At 39.1% G+C, this 14,975-nt stretch overlaps 1 protein-coding gene across 2 annotated transcripts; it reads right to left on the bottom strand.

The window, feature by feature from the left end:
* Positions 1-706: 706 nt before the first annotated feature.
* LOC140564141 (transcriptional-regulating factor 1) lies at positions 707-13,899 on the bottom strand. Of its 2 annotated transcripts, XM_072689290.1 has the most exons (17): positions 13,827-13,899; positions 13,653-13,707; positions 9,261-9,396; positions 7,400-8,850; positions 7,258-7,301; positions 6,929-7,076; positions 5,936-6,136; positions 5,550-5,844; positions 5,380-5,440; positions 4,807-4,943; positions 4,563-4,666; positions 4,385-4,460; positions 4,115-4,203; positions 3,884-3,997; positions 1,865-2,002; positions 1,480-1,664; positions 707-1,345 (listed from the first exon to the last, which is right to left on the bottom strand). In XM_072689290.1, the coding sequence occupies exons 4-17, from the start codon at positions 8,693-8,695 to the stop codon at positions 1,075-1,077; spliced, it is 3,159 nt and encodes a 1,052-aa protein (XP_072545391.1). In that variant the 5' UTR covers positions 8,696-8,850; positions 9,261-9,396; positions 13,653-13,707; positions 13,827-13,899; the 3' UTR covers positions 707-1,074. The 2 variants fall into 2 exon arrangements, with proteins under 2 accessions (XP_072545391.1, XP_072545392.1); XM_072689291.1 differs by lacking the exon at positions 13,827-13,899 and having other exon boundaries at positions 13,653-13,747.
* Between the last annotated feature and the right edge of the window lie 1,076 nt (positions 13,900-14,975).

The following is a 14,975-nucleotide window of genomic DNA, read 5'->3' as shown; positions in this document are numbered from 1 at the left end:
GTGGTTGAAAAGACGTTTGTGTGAGGACTAATTTTCATTCTTGGTTGAAACTGAAAGTTGAAAAGACGTTTAAAGATGTCCTCACATAAACGTAAACATTTCAGTCTCTTGAAAAATATGTTTTTTTTACCTTTCACTTTCTACTGAAATGGAATTTCAACAGAATGGACATTTTTTAAAAACATCTTGAGCATGTGTCCCAAAACATTTGGCCATATAGTGTAGCTGCTGACTATGTAACTTTAGACTCCTGCACCACTTTTCTTTTAAACAATGTAAAGTCTACATGTCGTACAAAGTAAGGCAGTAAGTAAATAAATGTTGGCTACAAAGCACTGTTAACACACCACTTAGCACTTAACATGAAGTATCCACCATTTTTTAATTCTGATTGAATTTGAATAAGGTACTGTAAATTCTGCACTAGTAATGCCTAACAATACTTGTTGAAAATGTTTAGCTAGCAATCTAACAATTTGTAGCTAGCCCATATTCAGTTTAGGTAGCTACTAAGTCTATAAATAACTATTTAGATGTTGTGTGCCCCAAAACGACTGACCTTCATCTTTAAAGATGAGGTTTACCAGTGATAGATGACTCAAATAATGTCGCTGAAAACATGACTATTTTATGTGCTAAAACCGCACAAACGTAAGCATACCTGTATGAAGAAATATCCCAGTGCCCTAAAGTTGACCAGTTTGAATCACTTTTAAGCTTTTAATAACACATTACTTTACAATACTTTCTCCACACCAGCTCTGTGGTCTTTGTGTGTTAACAGGACATTGTGATGCTGGAAACAAACCATGTACAATATTTGTTATTGTCATTCAGTTTGATTAAACATGTTAGCTGTATTTCATGGCATCAATTTACATGCCATCATTGCTACATTTCATCATTTACAGCAAATCTTCATTGCATATTGTTTAATTCCACAACACTTTATTTAGGTTATGTATGTTATGTTATTTCTCTAGCCTCGTCGATATGTGCAAAATTAATTACAATATTTAAGAAAAAAAAAGCAACAACCACCCAGTTTTGGCTGGTTCAGCAAAGTTCGTGAAATCACTCTTTACGATTCTGGTGCCGCAAAAGGCAGGCCGCTTTTTGCAGAGCTTCTGAATCATTAATGATCAGTGTTTTCACGTTTCCACCTCTGCTGCAGGGTAAAGACTGAGGAGTTGTGGGTAGCTGAAGTGGTGTAACAGAAGGGCTGGCAGGTGTCATAGTCTGGTTTTCCTGTTCAGGAAGTCTATGAAGCTGCCACAACTGTGGGTCGTCTTGTTGTCTGTGAGTCTTCATGTGGGCATTGCGACTCTTGACCTTAAAAAACACCCTGCCAGAAGAGATGCAGTGATAGATAGTTATAGTTCAACAATAAATAAGCAGCTTGATGGAGAGATTACACAAGCCATGTTACAAAGTGTGATACAAATGTCTACTTCGAACTATGTTTCAGTTGCGTCTTACTTTCCACATTCAGTGCAGGGGAAAATGAGAGTTGAGTCAGTTTCTCCACTGGTGGTACTGTTTGAAGGAGAGCTTTTTACAGAACCTGTAACTAACTGCTGAGCTGATTTGGGTCTGCCGTATTCAGCCAGTGTGTTACACAGCCCACTCAGACTGCTCTGGCTCCAATCGTCTCCGTTAAACATCTGATTTGGGGGAAAAAAACATTTTAAATTAATTATACCCATCTTACCTTCTTTAGTTCAAGAACAGTTGATCTCAGAACAACAAAACTAAACAACATATTTCAGTTTCTGACAGAAACTAGGGCAAGAGCTCAGAGTTTGAATAGTAAAGGCAAATGAGGTTTCTATATAACCCTTGTTTACAGGACATGTGCACTCACAGGCCCACTGCTGGGTACTTCACAAACAACCGCAGCGCATGATTTGTCTGAAAGGTCAGAGAACTCTGGGCCCGGTCTGGTCTGGTTCTTGGCCACAGGATCCAGTTGTCTTAACAATTTGTTTTCCTTCAATTCACCCTGTTTTAAGAGAACAAATAGCATACAAGAATAATCATATAGCTCACATTCAGAAAAAGGAGTGCTAAACTGTCCCCTGAAGTTCCACATGAACATATTAGGATAGAAGCTCTACTGGTTGGTTGCTAGTAGACGGGGCTACTGGCCTGCGTGGAGAGAAAGTTTCAGAAAGTCGCTTTGAAGAAGGTCAGAAAGTGAGCGATATTTTTATCATGCAGGTAGCCTAAAGAGGTAGATAAATAAATTGAGGATGGATGAGACGTCCTGAGAGTAATCTTTGTTACAAGGTAGGAGTCGTTTGAACTTAAAATGCTTTAAAAGTTTAAAAGTGACTCAGTAGGTTCTACTAGCATTAGCTGGCTATGTTAGCTAGCGAGATCAAATGTTTCCTGTAAGTCTTCACCAGGTTTGCACACACTGTAGCTGGTATTTTGCCCCTTTCCTCCATGCAGATCTTCTCTAGAGCAGTGATGTTTTGGGGCTGTCGCTGGGCAACACAGACTTTCAACTTCCTCCACAAATTTTCTATGGGGTTGAGGTCTGGAGACTGGCTAGGTCACTCCAAGACCTTGCAGAATAACAGCCCCAAATCATGATGTTTCATGGTGTTCTTGGGATGCAGCTCAGCATTCTTCTTCCTCCAAACATGACGAGTTGAGTTTTTACCAAAACATTCTGTTTTGGTTACATCTGATCACATGATATTCTCCCAATCCTCTTCTGGATCATCCATATGCTCTCTGGCAAACTTCAGACGGGCCTGGACATGTACTGGCATAAGCAGGGGGACACGCCTGGCACTGCAGGATTTGAGTTCCTCACGGCGTAGTGTGTTACTGATGGTAGCCTTTGTTATTTTGGTAACAGCTCAAGATGAGATCTTGCGTGGGGCCCCAGATCTCATCAAATTCTTTAAAAATCCTACAGGGTTCTGCACTGCACTGTAGCTACATGTCAATCAAGAGGCTTATCTTAAAACTATTAAGTCTGTGCTTCTTTAAATGGAACCTGGGATGGGATGCCAGGACAGGCCTACTTCTAGTCTTTCACACACTTTTTTCCAACCACAAGGAAACCACAAGAACAACTTACAAACGCTACGGATAAAAAACACATACAAACATGTACATAAATAGAGTACCAGAGAAAATAACATTATAAGCTGATACAAGCAATTAATAGCAGTGCTTAGAGTCACATTAGAGTTATAGACTGTACTGGAACAGGTATTGAATACCATTTTGTGAGAATTGGTATGTTTTGCTTTTGGGCTCCTCCTACAGTTGGGGAGTTTAATTCCCTTTTATTCCACTGCGGTGAATACAAATCACACTTCTCGCTCCCTGTCGTTGGAACACATGCATTTGACTATCTGAGAGATACCGAACTGGCATATAAAGTTACACTAATATACCTCGAGTTACAGAATGTTACGCAGTTCTCCTAAGAGGTTTCATGCAGCACCACAAAAGTTACATAGTGCAGTTGGCAGCATACTGAGCCTGGAATAGCACTGACAGATATATATTGTCAAATAAAACAATGCAACACCGTAGTGCAAAAAGTGTTCAGCTTTATCCAATCTAGTCCAGAACTCTTACTGCATCGTTATGTAGCAATTCTACCTTAAAATAACAGGTATAAAATAATGTTGATGGTACACTGACTTGTAATAGGGAGAATGGCGTCTCTGTCATTGCCACAAAGCACAATTTGTATTTGTGAATTTGTGAATCTGATGTAAAAACAAAATGACACTCTGCAACTGTAGGGGGAGTCCAGTAGCATCAAATACAAATTCTCACATTACATTACTTGAAGTGTATTTAGCATGTAGGCCACTAGAAAAACGTGTAAGTAACTAATTAGATTACATCTCACCTCCTTTTCTGGGACTGGTGTTGCAGGGCCTGTGCTGAGTTTCCTGCCCAGCCGGAGCCTCTCCTTCCATGTGTAGTAGTATTCAACACACTGAGCTACTGACTTTGTCCTCACCTAGTATTGAAACTCATCGTTTGTGTCAAAGTACACCAATAGCACACAGCACAGTCTAATTTAAAGAAAGCAATGCTAAAAATGTTATTGACTATATATTTAAGTAGGAGTATTTACCATTTTTTGAATGAGGTGAAAATCCTTGTTGCACATGACCAGGGCCTTGTTCAGTTGCCTCTTCTCTTGCAGGGTCCATTTATCTGATCCTAGTTGATGATTTTGGTTAAGCGGCAAACAAATGAATGACCATTCATCAAGCAACAACTTTGCAGGATTATTGTCTATCCTTAGAAATGAACTGCGGGCATTGGATATTTTAATGAATGTTATACAGCCAACCACAGTGAAGGCCCGAATGTTTGAAACGGCACTAAGACAGTTACACACCTGCATAGTGGTAGTTTGTTTGAAGACTGGATATGCGTTTCAAAGGCTCCAGAGAGAGTAGTTTCTCAAGGGTTATCTGGAAAGAGATGATTACATGCAAAAGATCAAAGCTTAATAAAACTGGTGTTCATTTATGATATATATGATTTGTGAAAGCTACAAAAGTAAACATGCTCACCATGACATCTCCTCTACACTCAAAAAAACAATGCAGGGCATATTCTGTGTTTGTCCCTCCTCCTGGGAGCACACTGGAGCATGCCATTTTCAGGAGATCATCCACTTGGATCATAGAGAAGTTCAGATGACCATCAGAACACTTGTATTTTAGCTTTTGTAGTTTACAAGTAATCATGACTAGCAGTGTAGTGCACAATAATAATTTTAAAAAGCTGCATTACCAAACTCTGAACTGGCAATACCTCTTTGATGGTTGTCTGGTGTCTCCAAATGGCATGGCGTCCATAGCAGAGTAGCTGTATGGATGTCTTCTGCTACTTTAGAGTGACTCTGAATATCTGGGAGCTCTGCTTGAAAATCTTGACCAATATTGATTCGCCTTTAAAAGTTATAAGTGCACAAATAATCCATTTACAACACAGTTCCTGCTGCATTACATGTACTAGAGATGCATAATACCGCTTTTAAGTTTGATTTGCCACCTCATCACATTTTTATGGCTATTTTTAAATGGCCATCTGATGCTGTCACCTCAATACTATCTATTAAAATAGCACAATGCCACCTTTTTTTCTAACACCCGCTTCTTATTGGTCTTTTGAGTGGCCGGTACAGATTTCATGTTTTTAAAATACCACTAAGCTTTAAAACAAGCTGTTGTTTAGTAAAGCACTTTATATCATGTAAAAGTAGACTTTAATGCTCAAACTATCCTCCCACTGATGTCTAATCCAGTTCTTCAGTACTGATATGCCATCTCCGGTGACATCTAATATCAATAAGTTATGTATGTATATATGTATTTTTTTTCTTACGGTTTCATGCTGCTTATTTTGTCTTCTGGATCTAACGTCAAAATACCGTCATCCACATCACCTATGAATTAAAGATACACATATCATACATATGAACTGTTTCTAAAATTAGAATGTGCTTCTTGCCACATTTCCAGGCTTTGAGTGAACATATCTAGGGTAAGACTTACTGTCCTTGCACAGATGCACTCGTTGGACATTCTGTGTTCCAGTGCAGCGAGGCCCTGCATTAAAACTGCTGAAGAGACCAGAGCCTGGACGGACAGGACTAAGCATTGGTGGAGGAGTGTAGGGAACGTATTCCCCGCAGCTGCCCGGTGAGCGCAGCTGGCTCTTGAAAAGCACTGGTCCTCTGGACTCTAGGCCAGCCTTATGTGGGGAAATTACAAGCGGCACCAGGTAGTGGCGGTACCTTTTTTTCTCACGTTTTTCCACATTTTCTCCAACACCTACAGAACTCTTCACCTAGAATGGATTTATACTGTTATACAATTATAAAGTGAACAGAACTTCATGTACCCTTAAGAGGGGAACATTTTGGGCAAATGCAACTTACATTTAATGACTGGTCCTTAGGCATAGGGCCTGGTTGCTGTGGACAAGCCTGAACTGTGTCACTAAGATCATTTTGTCTGGGGTAATGAAGGGAATTAGGGAGTTTGGAGGGAGGTTGATAATCCTTTACAGGAACAGATACAGGTAACACCATAGGATCAAGTTGAATTACTTCTCGAGACAGTTGAATTTGTCCGTCACTCTGTAAAAAAGGAAAAATTTGAGTATTGAGAATATGAACAAGCAGTATTAAGCTACCCAGACAAAACCATTTGTCACTTTGTGTTTTAAGGCGGTGGGAAATTCAGGCTCTCGTAGATGGCGTTGCACGTGGATGCTTGGGCTATAAATACCTGCAGGGTGTACGACAGGATTCATATATTGGGAATAGGTGGGACACTGCAGTAAATCTTTCGTTCAGTGTGTGGAAACTGGGTCACAAAGCAGATGTTAATGACTGGCTAAAAGGAGTGATTGCACGTGCCAAAGGCCATAATATGGAGGAAGTAGCTGAATTTGCAGGTGCATCGAAGCATGCGGTCATTCGGTCTACCAGCAGTGGCAAAAATCCCAGATCCTATGTATTCTGCCACACCCCGCAGGTATTTATGGCCTGATCATCCTTGTGCAATGCCATCTGAAGGAGTCTGAGGTTACTACCACCTTAAACACGCAAGGTGATTAATTTCTTGCTGGGATAGCTTATTTGGCATTTAGAAGTATAAACTCTTTATTTAGGTTTTAGGTCGAGTTTTGAGGTTTTGTACTGTGTGTACTGTTTTGTACTGTAGATGTCAGATGGTACTTAATCACATGTAGCCTTTTAGTAAGAAAGTGAACTACACAATACATGTTTCCAAACATTTATATAAAAAAATGCTATGAATAGTGCTATGCTGACTTCACTACTGCAATACTGCAGCTTTTTCAACCTTTTCAAAGAACCTTTTCAAAAGTTTGTTTCGAAAGGTCAATAGTTTTGAGATCTTCTTACAGGTTTGAAGGCTGTTGGATGTGTCCTGAATCCCCCATGGGAACGCATGTGACCATTAAGGGCTGGCAAACTTTTAAACTCCCTGTGGCAGACAATGCATTTCAGCTTGGTGTTGGTCCCTTTGTCCCTCACCATCTCCAGTTCCTTCCTATAAAATATACCCCAAAACAAGGTATGTGAATCCAATATTGTTTATTGTTTAGAGGAATCCATACAATATCATCATGACTAAAATATAAATATATTAAAATATAAATTAAATAAAAATTATAAACCAGTATAGAACCATTATATAAGTAATATATAAATAAGTAAAGTTCACGCCCCACCTGTAGACAGGTATCTGGTCATCTGGAATATCAGATGAGTGCATCTTCATGGGAGAGAAGACATTAATTAAAAACATTGTAACTTAAGCAAAGTATAAACCTGTTAATGCCTTTGTTGAGACTGTGTTGATGTATTTAATACCTGTGCCCACTGCTGTCTGTAGGAATTGAGATGATGAAGGACTCCTCCCCTCAGAGCTGTTGACTGGGCAGTTTGATTGGCCCCAGACCCAACACATTGATAATGGGAGCCGCAGGGATCCTTCCTTTTATCATGATGGTTTAAATCCATACAGACCTCCTCTTTTAGACCAGAAAATCCTGGCACAGCATTGAGTGATGCCAAGGGGTTGTCTCCAAATGAGGTGTTTTGCTTATAAGACAATGAGTGAGCTTGCTCATGATGTTGCTGGTGCTGGAAGATATCACTCTGGTGGGGGAATGGATGAAAATGCTGTGGTTCCTTGAAGTGAGGAGAGTGCAGAGGCAACCCTTGACCAACCTGGAAAAGTGGTTGTTCAGGTGCTTTATATTCCTCAGTGTAGCCATAGGTTGGTGATCCAGCAGACTGAGGGCCTTCTATTGAAGTTTGCTGGATGAAGTGTCCTCTCTGATGTTGCTTTTGCAGGGTTAATGAATAAGGTGTGAGCTGGTTTTGATTGGTTTGAATTCCTTGCTGCTGGAAAGGATACTGGTTCTGGGACTTATACATGGGTAACCTGTATACCTGCTCTGAGTGGCTTTCTCTTAGCTGTTGTTTGTGCTGCTGATATCCATATCCATGATATTGCTGGTGGCTCTGGTAGTGGTTGTGGGTCATATGTTGGCTGTCTATTGGATAGCGATATGTTGGTTGATTATGGTTCGTCTGACTCTGCATGGCCACTGGACTAAAAGGCTCTCTATCCGACCCATCAGAGGGTGCTCCACTCTGGGGTGATAGCAGAATCTCTGGCACTTGATTGTCCTCTGAACTCTTTTCATTTACACTGTTGCTAAAACCCATGTTTGGGCTTTTCATGGGAAAGGCCTTGGAAAAGGAGTCTAGCCTTTGCAGAGCACTGGTATTGAATTTGCTGGACAGTGCAGCATTGCTGTGAGGAACAACACTGAAGGGGTAGACAATATGGGAACCCACAGTCTCTGTCATTTCATCCTTAGATGAGGATCCCCACATGGTGGATGCAGACCTCTCCAGTGGATTATAGTCCCAACATCCTCCACTTTGTGGTATGTCAAACAGCGGAGAAGGCTCATTTTGTGGAGTGGCAGGTGAGAGCGTATGCTTTTGGTTAACATGTGGAGACACTGGACAAGTTTGCAGTGAGCTTGTAGTCGATATACCATAAGCTGGTGACACTGAAAGACTGTTTGGAAGCGAGTAGACTCCATTACTGTCATTTGGTAAGTGATTAAGCTCATAGAGGTTCTCTGTCATGTTGGAAATATTTGCAATCGGTGCCTGTACTCTACTGTATCTTGGCCCTAGAGGGATATTTTAGTGAACTGCAGAACCAACAGGACAAGAACAAGAAGGCGTCGAGTAAACAGTTGTTTTCCAACCATTTCGAGTAACTTTGGAATGGGTTATTCCTGTGGAGAGGAACAGAGGTTCCCCAGACAGAATATAAGATTCATGTTTGTAAGGAAAAGCATGAACATTCTGTGCAAAAAGCAGAAACATACTATGGCGTCAAGAATAGCATTGAATGGCATATTACATAAATGAATAATAGAGCCAAACAGGATCAAAGCAATTCTAATCAGGCCTAATCTCGTTGTTATTGGCTAATCAGAAGATAAAATAGACGTGCTTTCGATTAGATTGGTCAATGTATATCTGGGCATGTCTCGTTGAACTGCTCCACAAAGTCTATCAGGTCAAAAAACTGGTCAAAATGCACAAAACCACTTTTAACTAATTATTAGATGTTAAGCTGAAATTAAACTAAACATAGATTAGGAGTGGTTAAACAAGGCTAATTGCAAACACCAGGACTCACCATATCCATGTGAGTGTCTTGTAGCAGTGTTACTGGGGTTGATGTAGATGTAGATCTCTGTTGTTGCAGAAGCACAAACTGGCCCACCAATTACAAAACGTCTTCCTTGGGACTTCCTAAGTAGTCAACAGTTTGACTGAAAAATAAGCATTCACACTGGTTCACATTAAACATTCACACTTGTCTGACCAATCATTCCACGATCAAACAAGAGGAGACATTCTTGAAAAAGAGATTAATCCATTTTGTGGACATCTAAAACTGAACTTAAGTGGTGTATGCTGGTCTCTCAAACACATTCAGTAAAGTCACACCATGACTCAGTCTGAGACTTCCTCTCTCACCCACACTCTAGAATATGTATGTAATTCAGCTATGCACCATCTTATCATTTCCTGTCACATGAGCTGTTTTCATAGTGGCCTGACAATTTTTTTTTATCTAGCTTTCTTCTTCAAAAAAAAGTATATAAAGTATATGTTCATGAATGTGTGTGCATCGTATTCCAATTATACATTACAAACGATAATGGTTTAAATAATGTTTTGAATGCCTGACTTTAACATTTTAGTTCTTGTTGTCCAGTATGGCTGTTGTCAGGCCACATACTTACAGACCTTTGTAAAGAGCTACAGTGATATATTCATATATATTCCATCAATGTTTTGAATAGTATATTATGATAACATTCTTTCTAACACTGACCGTAAGGCAAAATGGACATGATGGATTATAAGGCAAGATAAATGGCTGAGTTATTGAGCTACGATGTGAATCAGATCTAAAGTGAGTGTCAGAAAACTCAAGTGGCCTTTGTGGTTTTCAGAGTTTCCATCCCCGACTCGCTCTGGTGAGTGACTAAATGAATGTCATTGCCTTCAACCAGTTGAAGGCAATGAAAAACAACCTTTTAGTTGTTATTTTTATAAGTATATACATATATGTACTATATGTGGAATGCATATATATACATCTATATATATATTTCAGGACACTATAATATTTGGGACATTTGGTTTCACAGATGTTTATGATTAATAACTTAATGTGTTACTCAGGCATAAGATATCTAGGCTTGCTACTAGGTTTCCAAACAGCTTCTAGAGTCTAAAGCCAGTAGCCACATAGGTCATGCCTTGGATTATCAAAATGAACTGTGTGGAATTTCATTAAGAAGAAAGAATGCATTACTGAGGGACTTGTAGGTTTTTGAGGGACTGGTAGGCCAAGGAGGACCTCCACTGCTAATGGAGGAAGAATCCTCACTTATCTTCAGAAAAATCCCCAATCCCCAGAAACAGCCTTCAGAAGACAGTTGTGTATTTGTCAGAGACATTTACAAAAGACTTAATGAACAGAAATACAGAGGCTACAATGCAGAACGCAAACCACTAACCAGAACAGCCAGTTTTCAAGAAAGTAACTGCTGAAGGCAGTCGCACAATTTATTCTGAGGTGTATAGGAACATTGTATCTGCTCAAAATCCAGTGAATTCCTTCGAACTCATTGGACAGCACTTCAACAAGATAATGATCCCAAAATTTATGTTAAAGCAACATAGGTGTTTTTAAAAGTCTTTCCAGTCACCTGACCAGTCAACTGAGCATGCATTCCTTATGCTGAAGAGTAAAATTAAAGGACAATATCCCAAAACAAGCAAGAGATGAAGATGGCTTCATTAGAGGCTTGGCAAAGCATCGCCAGAGATGACACGCAGCTCCTGGTGATGTTTGTGAGTAACAGATTTTAATACAAAATAATACAAAGCTGGAGGTCAAGCTGAGGTCTGGAGGACCAACTTTCTGAGAGATCTGCTCGTAGGAATGGTAGACAGGCAAATCAAAACCTGTGATTAACTGCAAAAGATCTTCAGGAGGATTGAGCAGACACTGGAGTGGTGGTGAACTATTCTACTGTGCAGCAGCACCTGCACAAATATGATTTAAGGAAAAGTAATCAAAGTGCTGCCTCACCCCAGAATTCATTGTCATAGAAACATCTGCACAATCCCTGATGCATTTTTGCCTGGTGCAGGTTCTGTGAGCTTATGAAGTTGGAGTTAAACCATAATTTGGTCAATTATGTTTTAGAAAAACGAAAAAAAGGCTGTGCTATTTAATGAAATGAATACCTCTCTGTTAAGCACAGTGGTGGATTAATAGATATGTTTCTTGGCTTGTGTTACATTTCACGGGTATAGGGAAGAATTATTTCATTAAATGCTAGCAAATTCTGGAAGCAAATAGAGCTGCAAGACGGCCCAAGAATCTCACAGAACTAGAATCCTCTTGCAAGAATGAATGGGCATAAATCACCTAACATGAACTGAAAAGGCGTTTACTAGCTGTGATACTATTAAGTACTGACCACACAAAGTGCCTAAACTTTTGCTTGGAGGCCTTTTCTTTTTTGTTACTTTCAAACTGTAAAAGATGAGATAAAAAAGAGATTTTACTTAAAAACAAAACCAAAGAAAATGTGTTTATTTATTTTTATTTATCATTTACGTGCTTAGCTATTCACAGTAACAGAAACTTTTGCATGCCACTGTATATTTATGACATTTTATGGGATAATTTAAAAGACTGGATAGTGCCCACACTCAAAAGTAGTGTGTTTGAATTTTGCATCCCACATAATGTATCCTACAATATTTCCCACACCTCCCCATCAATATAATTAATAAGAGACATTTTCACTTCCTTACTCCAAAATGATCAAGTCATGCGCCTGCCTTCACTGACAATCACTGTCAGCCTATGTTGTCCCAGTGTGAGATTCCTGATGAGAAACTTTCACTGGCCACCCAAAAGTGTTTTAGTTGTTGGTTTTACCTGTTAAATATTATATAACATTTAAATAAATGACAAGAATTTCTTGTTTTATCAATGAAGTCCAATCTGGTGTTCTCTGTGAAACCCACCCACTATATGAATTAGTTCAGTTCAACTAGCAGCTTACCTGATTTCATGTACATACAGTTGTTTGCAAGTGTGGGCACTTTAAGTTATGTAATTGTCAAAAACATTTGCAGCAATTTTTATGCATAATTATTTTTTTGTGTAATAATAATAAAAAATAATTATTATTATGGCATGGGTTAAAGTAGGACAACCTATTATTTCAGTATTTAATCACCCCTCTGTTTGCAGCTTGCAAACGTTTTTGGCATTCTATGCTGTTTACAGCTTTAGTTATTTGACAGTTTAAACATTTGCATCTAGAATTTGCAGATATTTTGTAGAATCCATTTTCCATCTACCAGTGTGGTGTTTACTGTGCCTCTGGCTGCTACACAACCCCAAAACATAGATCCACAGAGATCCACCCTCATGCCTGACAGTGGCAAATGAGTTCTTGTAATCAAATCAAATGGAGATTTTGGAGATTGTAAGCAGAGAGTTCAATTTTACCTTAACCAGTACACATCACCTGTTTCTAAAATTGCTCTGGATTATCTAGATGTTGTTTTGCAAACACAGCAGACATAGACTTGCATTGTGAGGCCACAGGTAAGGTCGCTTTTTAATAAGTCTTATATGCAGATCATTTTCAGGAAAGCAACTCTGCACAGTAGAATGGTGCACCACAACTCCTGTGTCTAAATCCCCCTGATAGTCCTTTGCTTTTAATATAGTTATATAGTTTGCTTTGGCTTTCTGGCCAACATATGAACAGTTCTACAGGAGAGTTTGCTTGGTGATTTAGAGCCTCCACAGTTCCCCTTACTGGTATTTCTCAATGACATTTTGGACAGTAAATATGGCGAGCTGGAAAAGCTTCATCTTTTTATAGCCTTCCTCTGCTTTGTATGCATTATTTATCTTCACTTTCACATCCCTAGACAGCTCTGTAAAATTATGAGACTTTACACATTTGCATGTGCCACTATTAATATTTTTGGTTTATTTACATTAATCTGATCGACAATATATAAAATATTGTTAAGATTATTTACTGAGACTGTGATTATTTCTTTTCACAAAATATGCAGTGTTGCCAGGAGTGCCCAGTGCCCAAACTTAAAAAAAGGTACTAATTAATATCTGGATTCAGTAATTAGTCATTACTAACCGGCCTTCAGGCCTTCCTCTGACTGATTTCCCTGAGTACACATCAGGCAAACACTTAAACATCAGTTGTTTGACACAGTGATAGTTTTCAGAAAGAATTTTAGTGCTATGATCAAATATCAAATAGCTTTATAAACATATAGGCTCACTTAATTGAATAGCTCCATTATATAAACAGCTGACCTGCAGCATGGACTGATTAGGGCTTCAGTGTGTGCATGGACTGTATGTTACTGTTGACCATTATCAGTCATACAAAGCTATGTGAACTGCACTACTGGAGATTACTGAGCACAAATGATAAATGACAAGTCTTACCTCTTCTTTTGTTCAAAAAGCGCGGTCCACTCTTTAAGTGAGGTCAGTAGAAATGCTGCAGCAATAACAAAACGCACAGATAAACACAACCAGCATGTACATATCATCTTAGAAAAGCGATGACTGAAAATCGGTGTTGAGACGTTGGCCAAACAGGGAAGTCAACATACTTACTGCTGAGTAAGGAATTCTGCATATCTCCTCTTATAGTAACTGCTATTTCTGATGGCCTTTAGGGGTTCAAGGAAGTTCAGGAAATGCAGTCTTTTTCTTTCTATGCTGTGAGGCTTCCTGAGCACAACCGCAAACTATTTTCTCAACCTGTCATATGTGCTACAAGTGCTGCTCAAGCCCCGCCTGTAAACCTGAATTATGAGGGCTGTGGACAAAGTTGTATTACTGTACTTTTCTCAGCTGTGCCAAGGATCAGCAGAATTGTTGCATATTATATAGAAAAACACAATAATGTGCATGTGGAAGCCGCCATATGCAGGCTTCACATTGTTGAAATGAGAAGAAGAACTATTTTATGTATAAGACAAATTAACCTAAACAATGGCCCATGTTAATCTTATTGTAAGAGGCTAACCTAAAAGCATGAAAAACATGTATATTGTATCGAATATGAAGAAAAAGCCATGATAATGCTTCCATCATCATAGAATTAAGCAAATGCAATGGCACTGCGATAGCAGAAGACAAACGTCAATCATTGGTCCTAGTGAAAAATAGGTCTAACACAATTATGCAAATCTAAGAGGTGAAATTCTGTTTGCTTTACAGTAGGATTCTTGACTCCATATGGCTCATGGTTGTAGCAGGCAGTTTTCCTTCTAATTGGTTCCAGTCCACTCATAAATTTTTGTTTAACTGTCTATAGCCTGAGCAGAAATGGTTTAAAATTAGAACTGAGGTGCATGTTAACTTCTCAAATGAGCTGCACTGCTGAAGCATCACACATCCTGCAATTTTTTTTATCTGATCAAAGTAAACACACCTGCCAAACGGCAAGATTTAGTATCTGAATTGCCACGGTATGTCATTCTTATTGCGTTATTGTGTCTTTAATAGTGGCGTCTGTATTTTGAGCCATTGACTTCAACACATTGCCACAGAAATGTTTATACATATGCGTAGCATCCAGTCTTCAGTTATGAGTGCAAGTTTGGGGAAGTTGTGTCTAGCAATACTTCACTCCCACAGCACTTCCTGTGGCTCATCAGTACACTGCAACACTTTAAGCCACTTAAAATAAAAAAAGTAAAAATAAACTAAGCCGGCCATACAACATATTAGCTATTTTTGAGCCACTTGTATATGAAT

The sequence above is a fragment of the Salminus brasiliensis genome, chromosome 10, assembly GCF_030463535.1.
Source record: "Salminus brasiliensis chromosome 10, fSalBra1.hap2, whole genome shotgun sequence".
Taxonomy (NCBI): Eukaryota; Metazoa; Chordata; class Actinopteri; order Characiformes; family Bryconidae; genus Salminus; species Salminus brasiliensis.
Note: the sequence above shows the minus strand (reverse complement) of the source record. Positions and strands in the feature narration are given on the sequence as shown.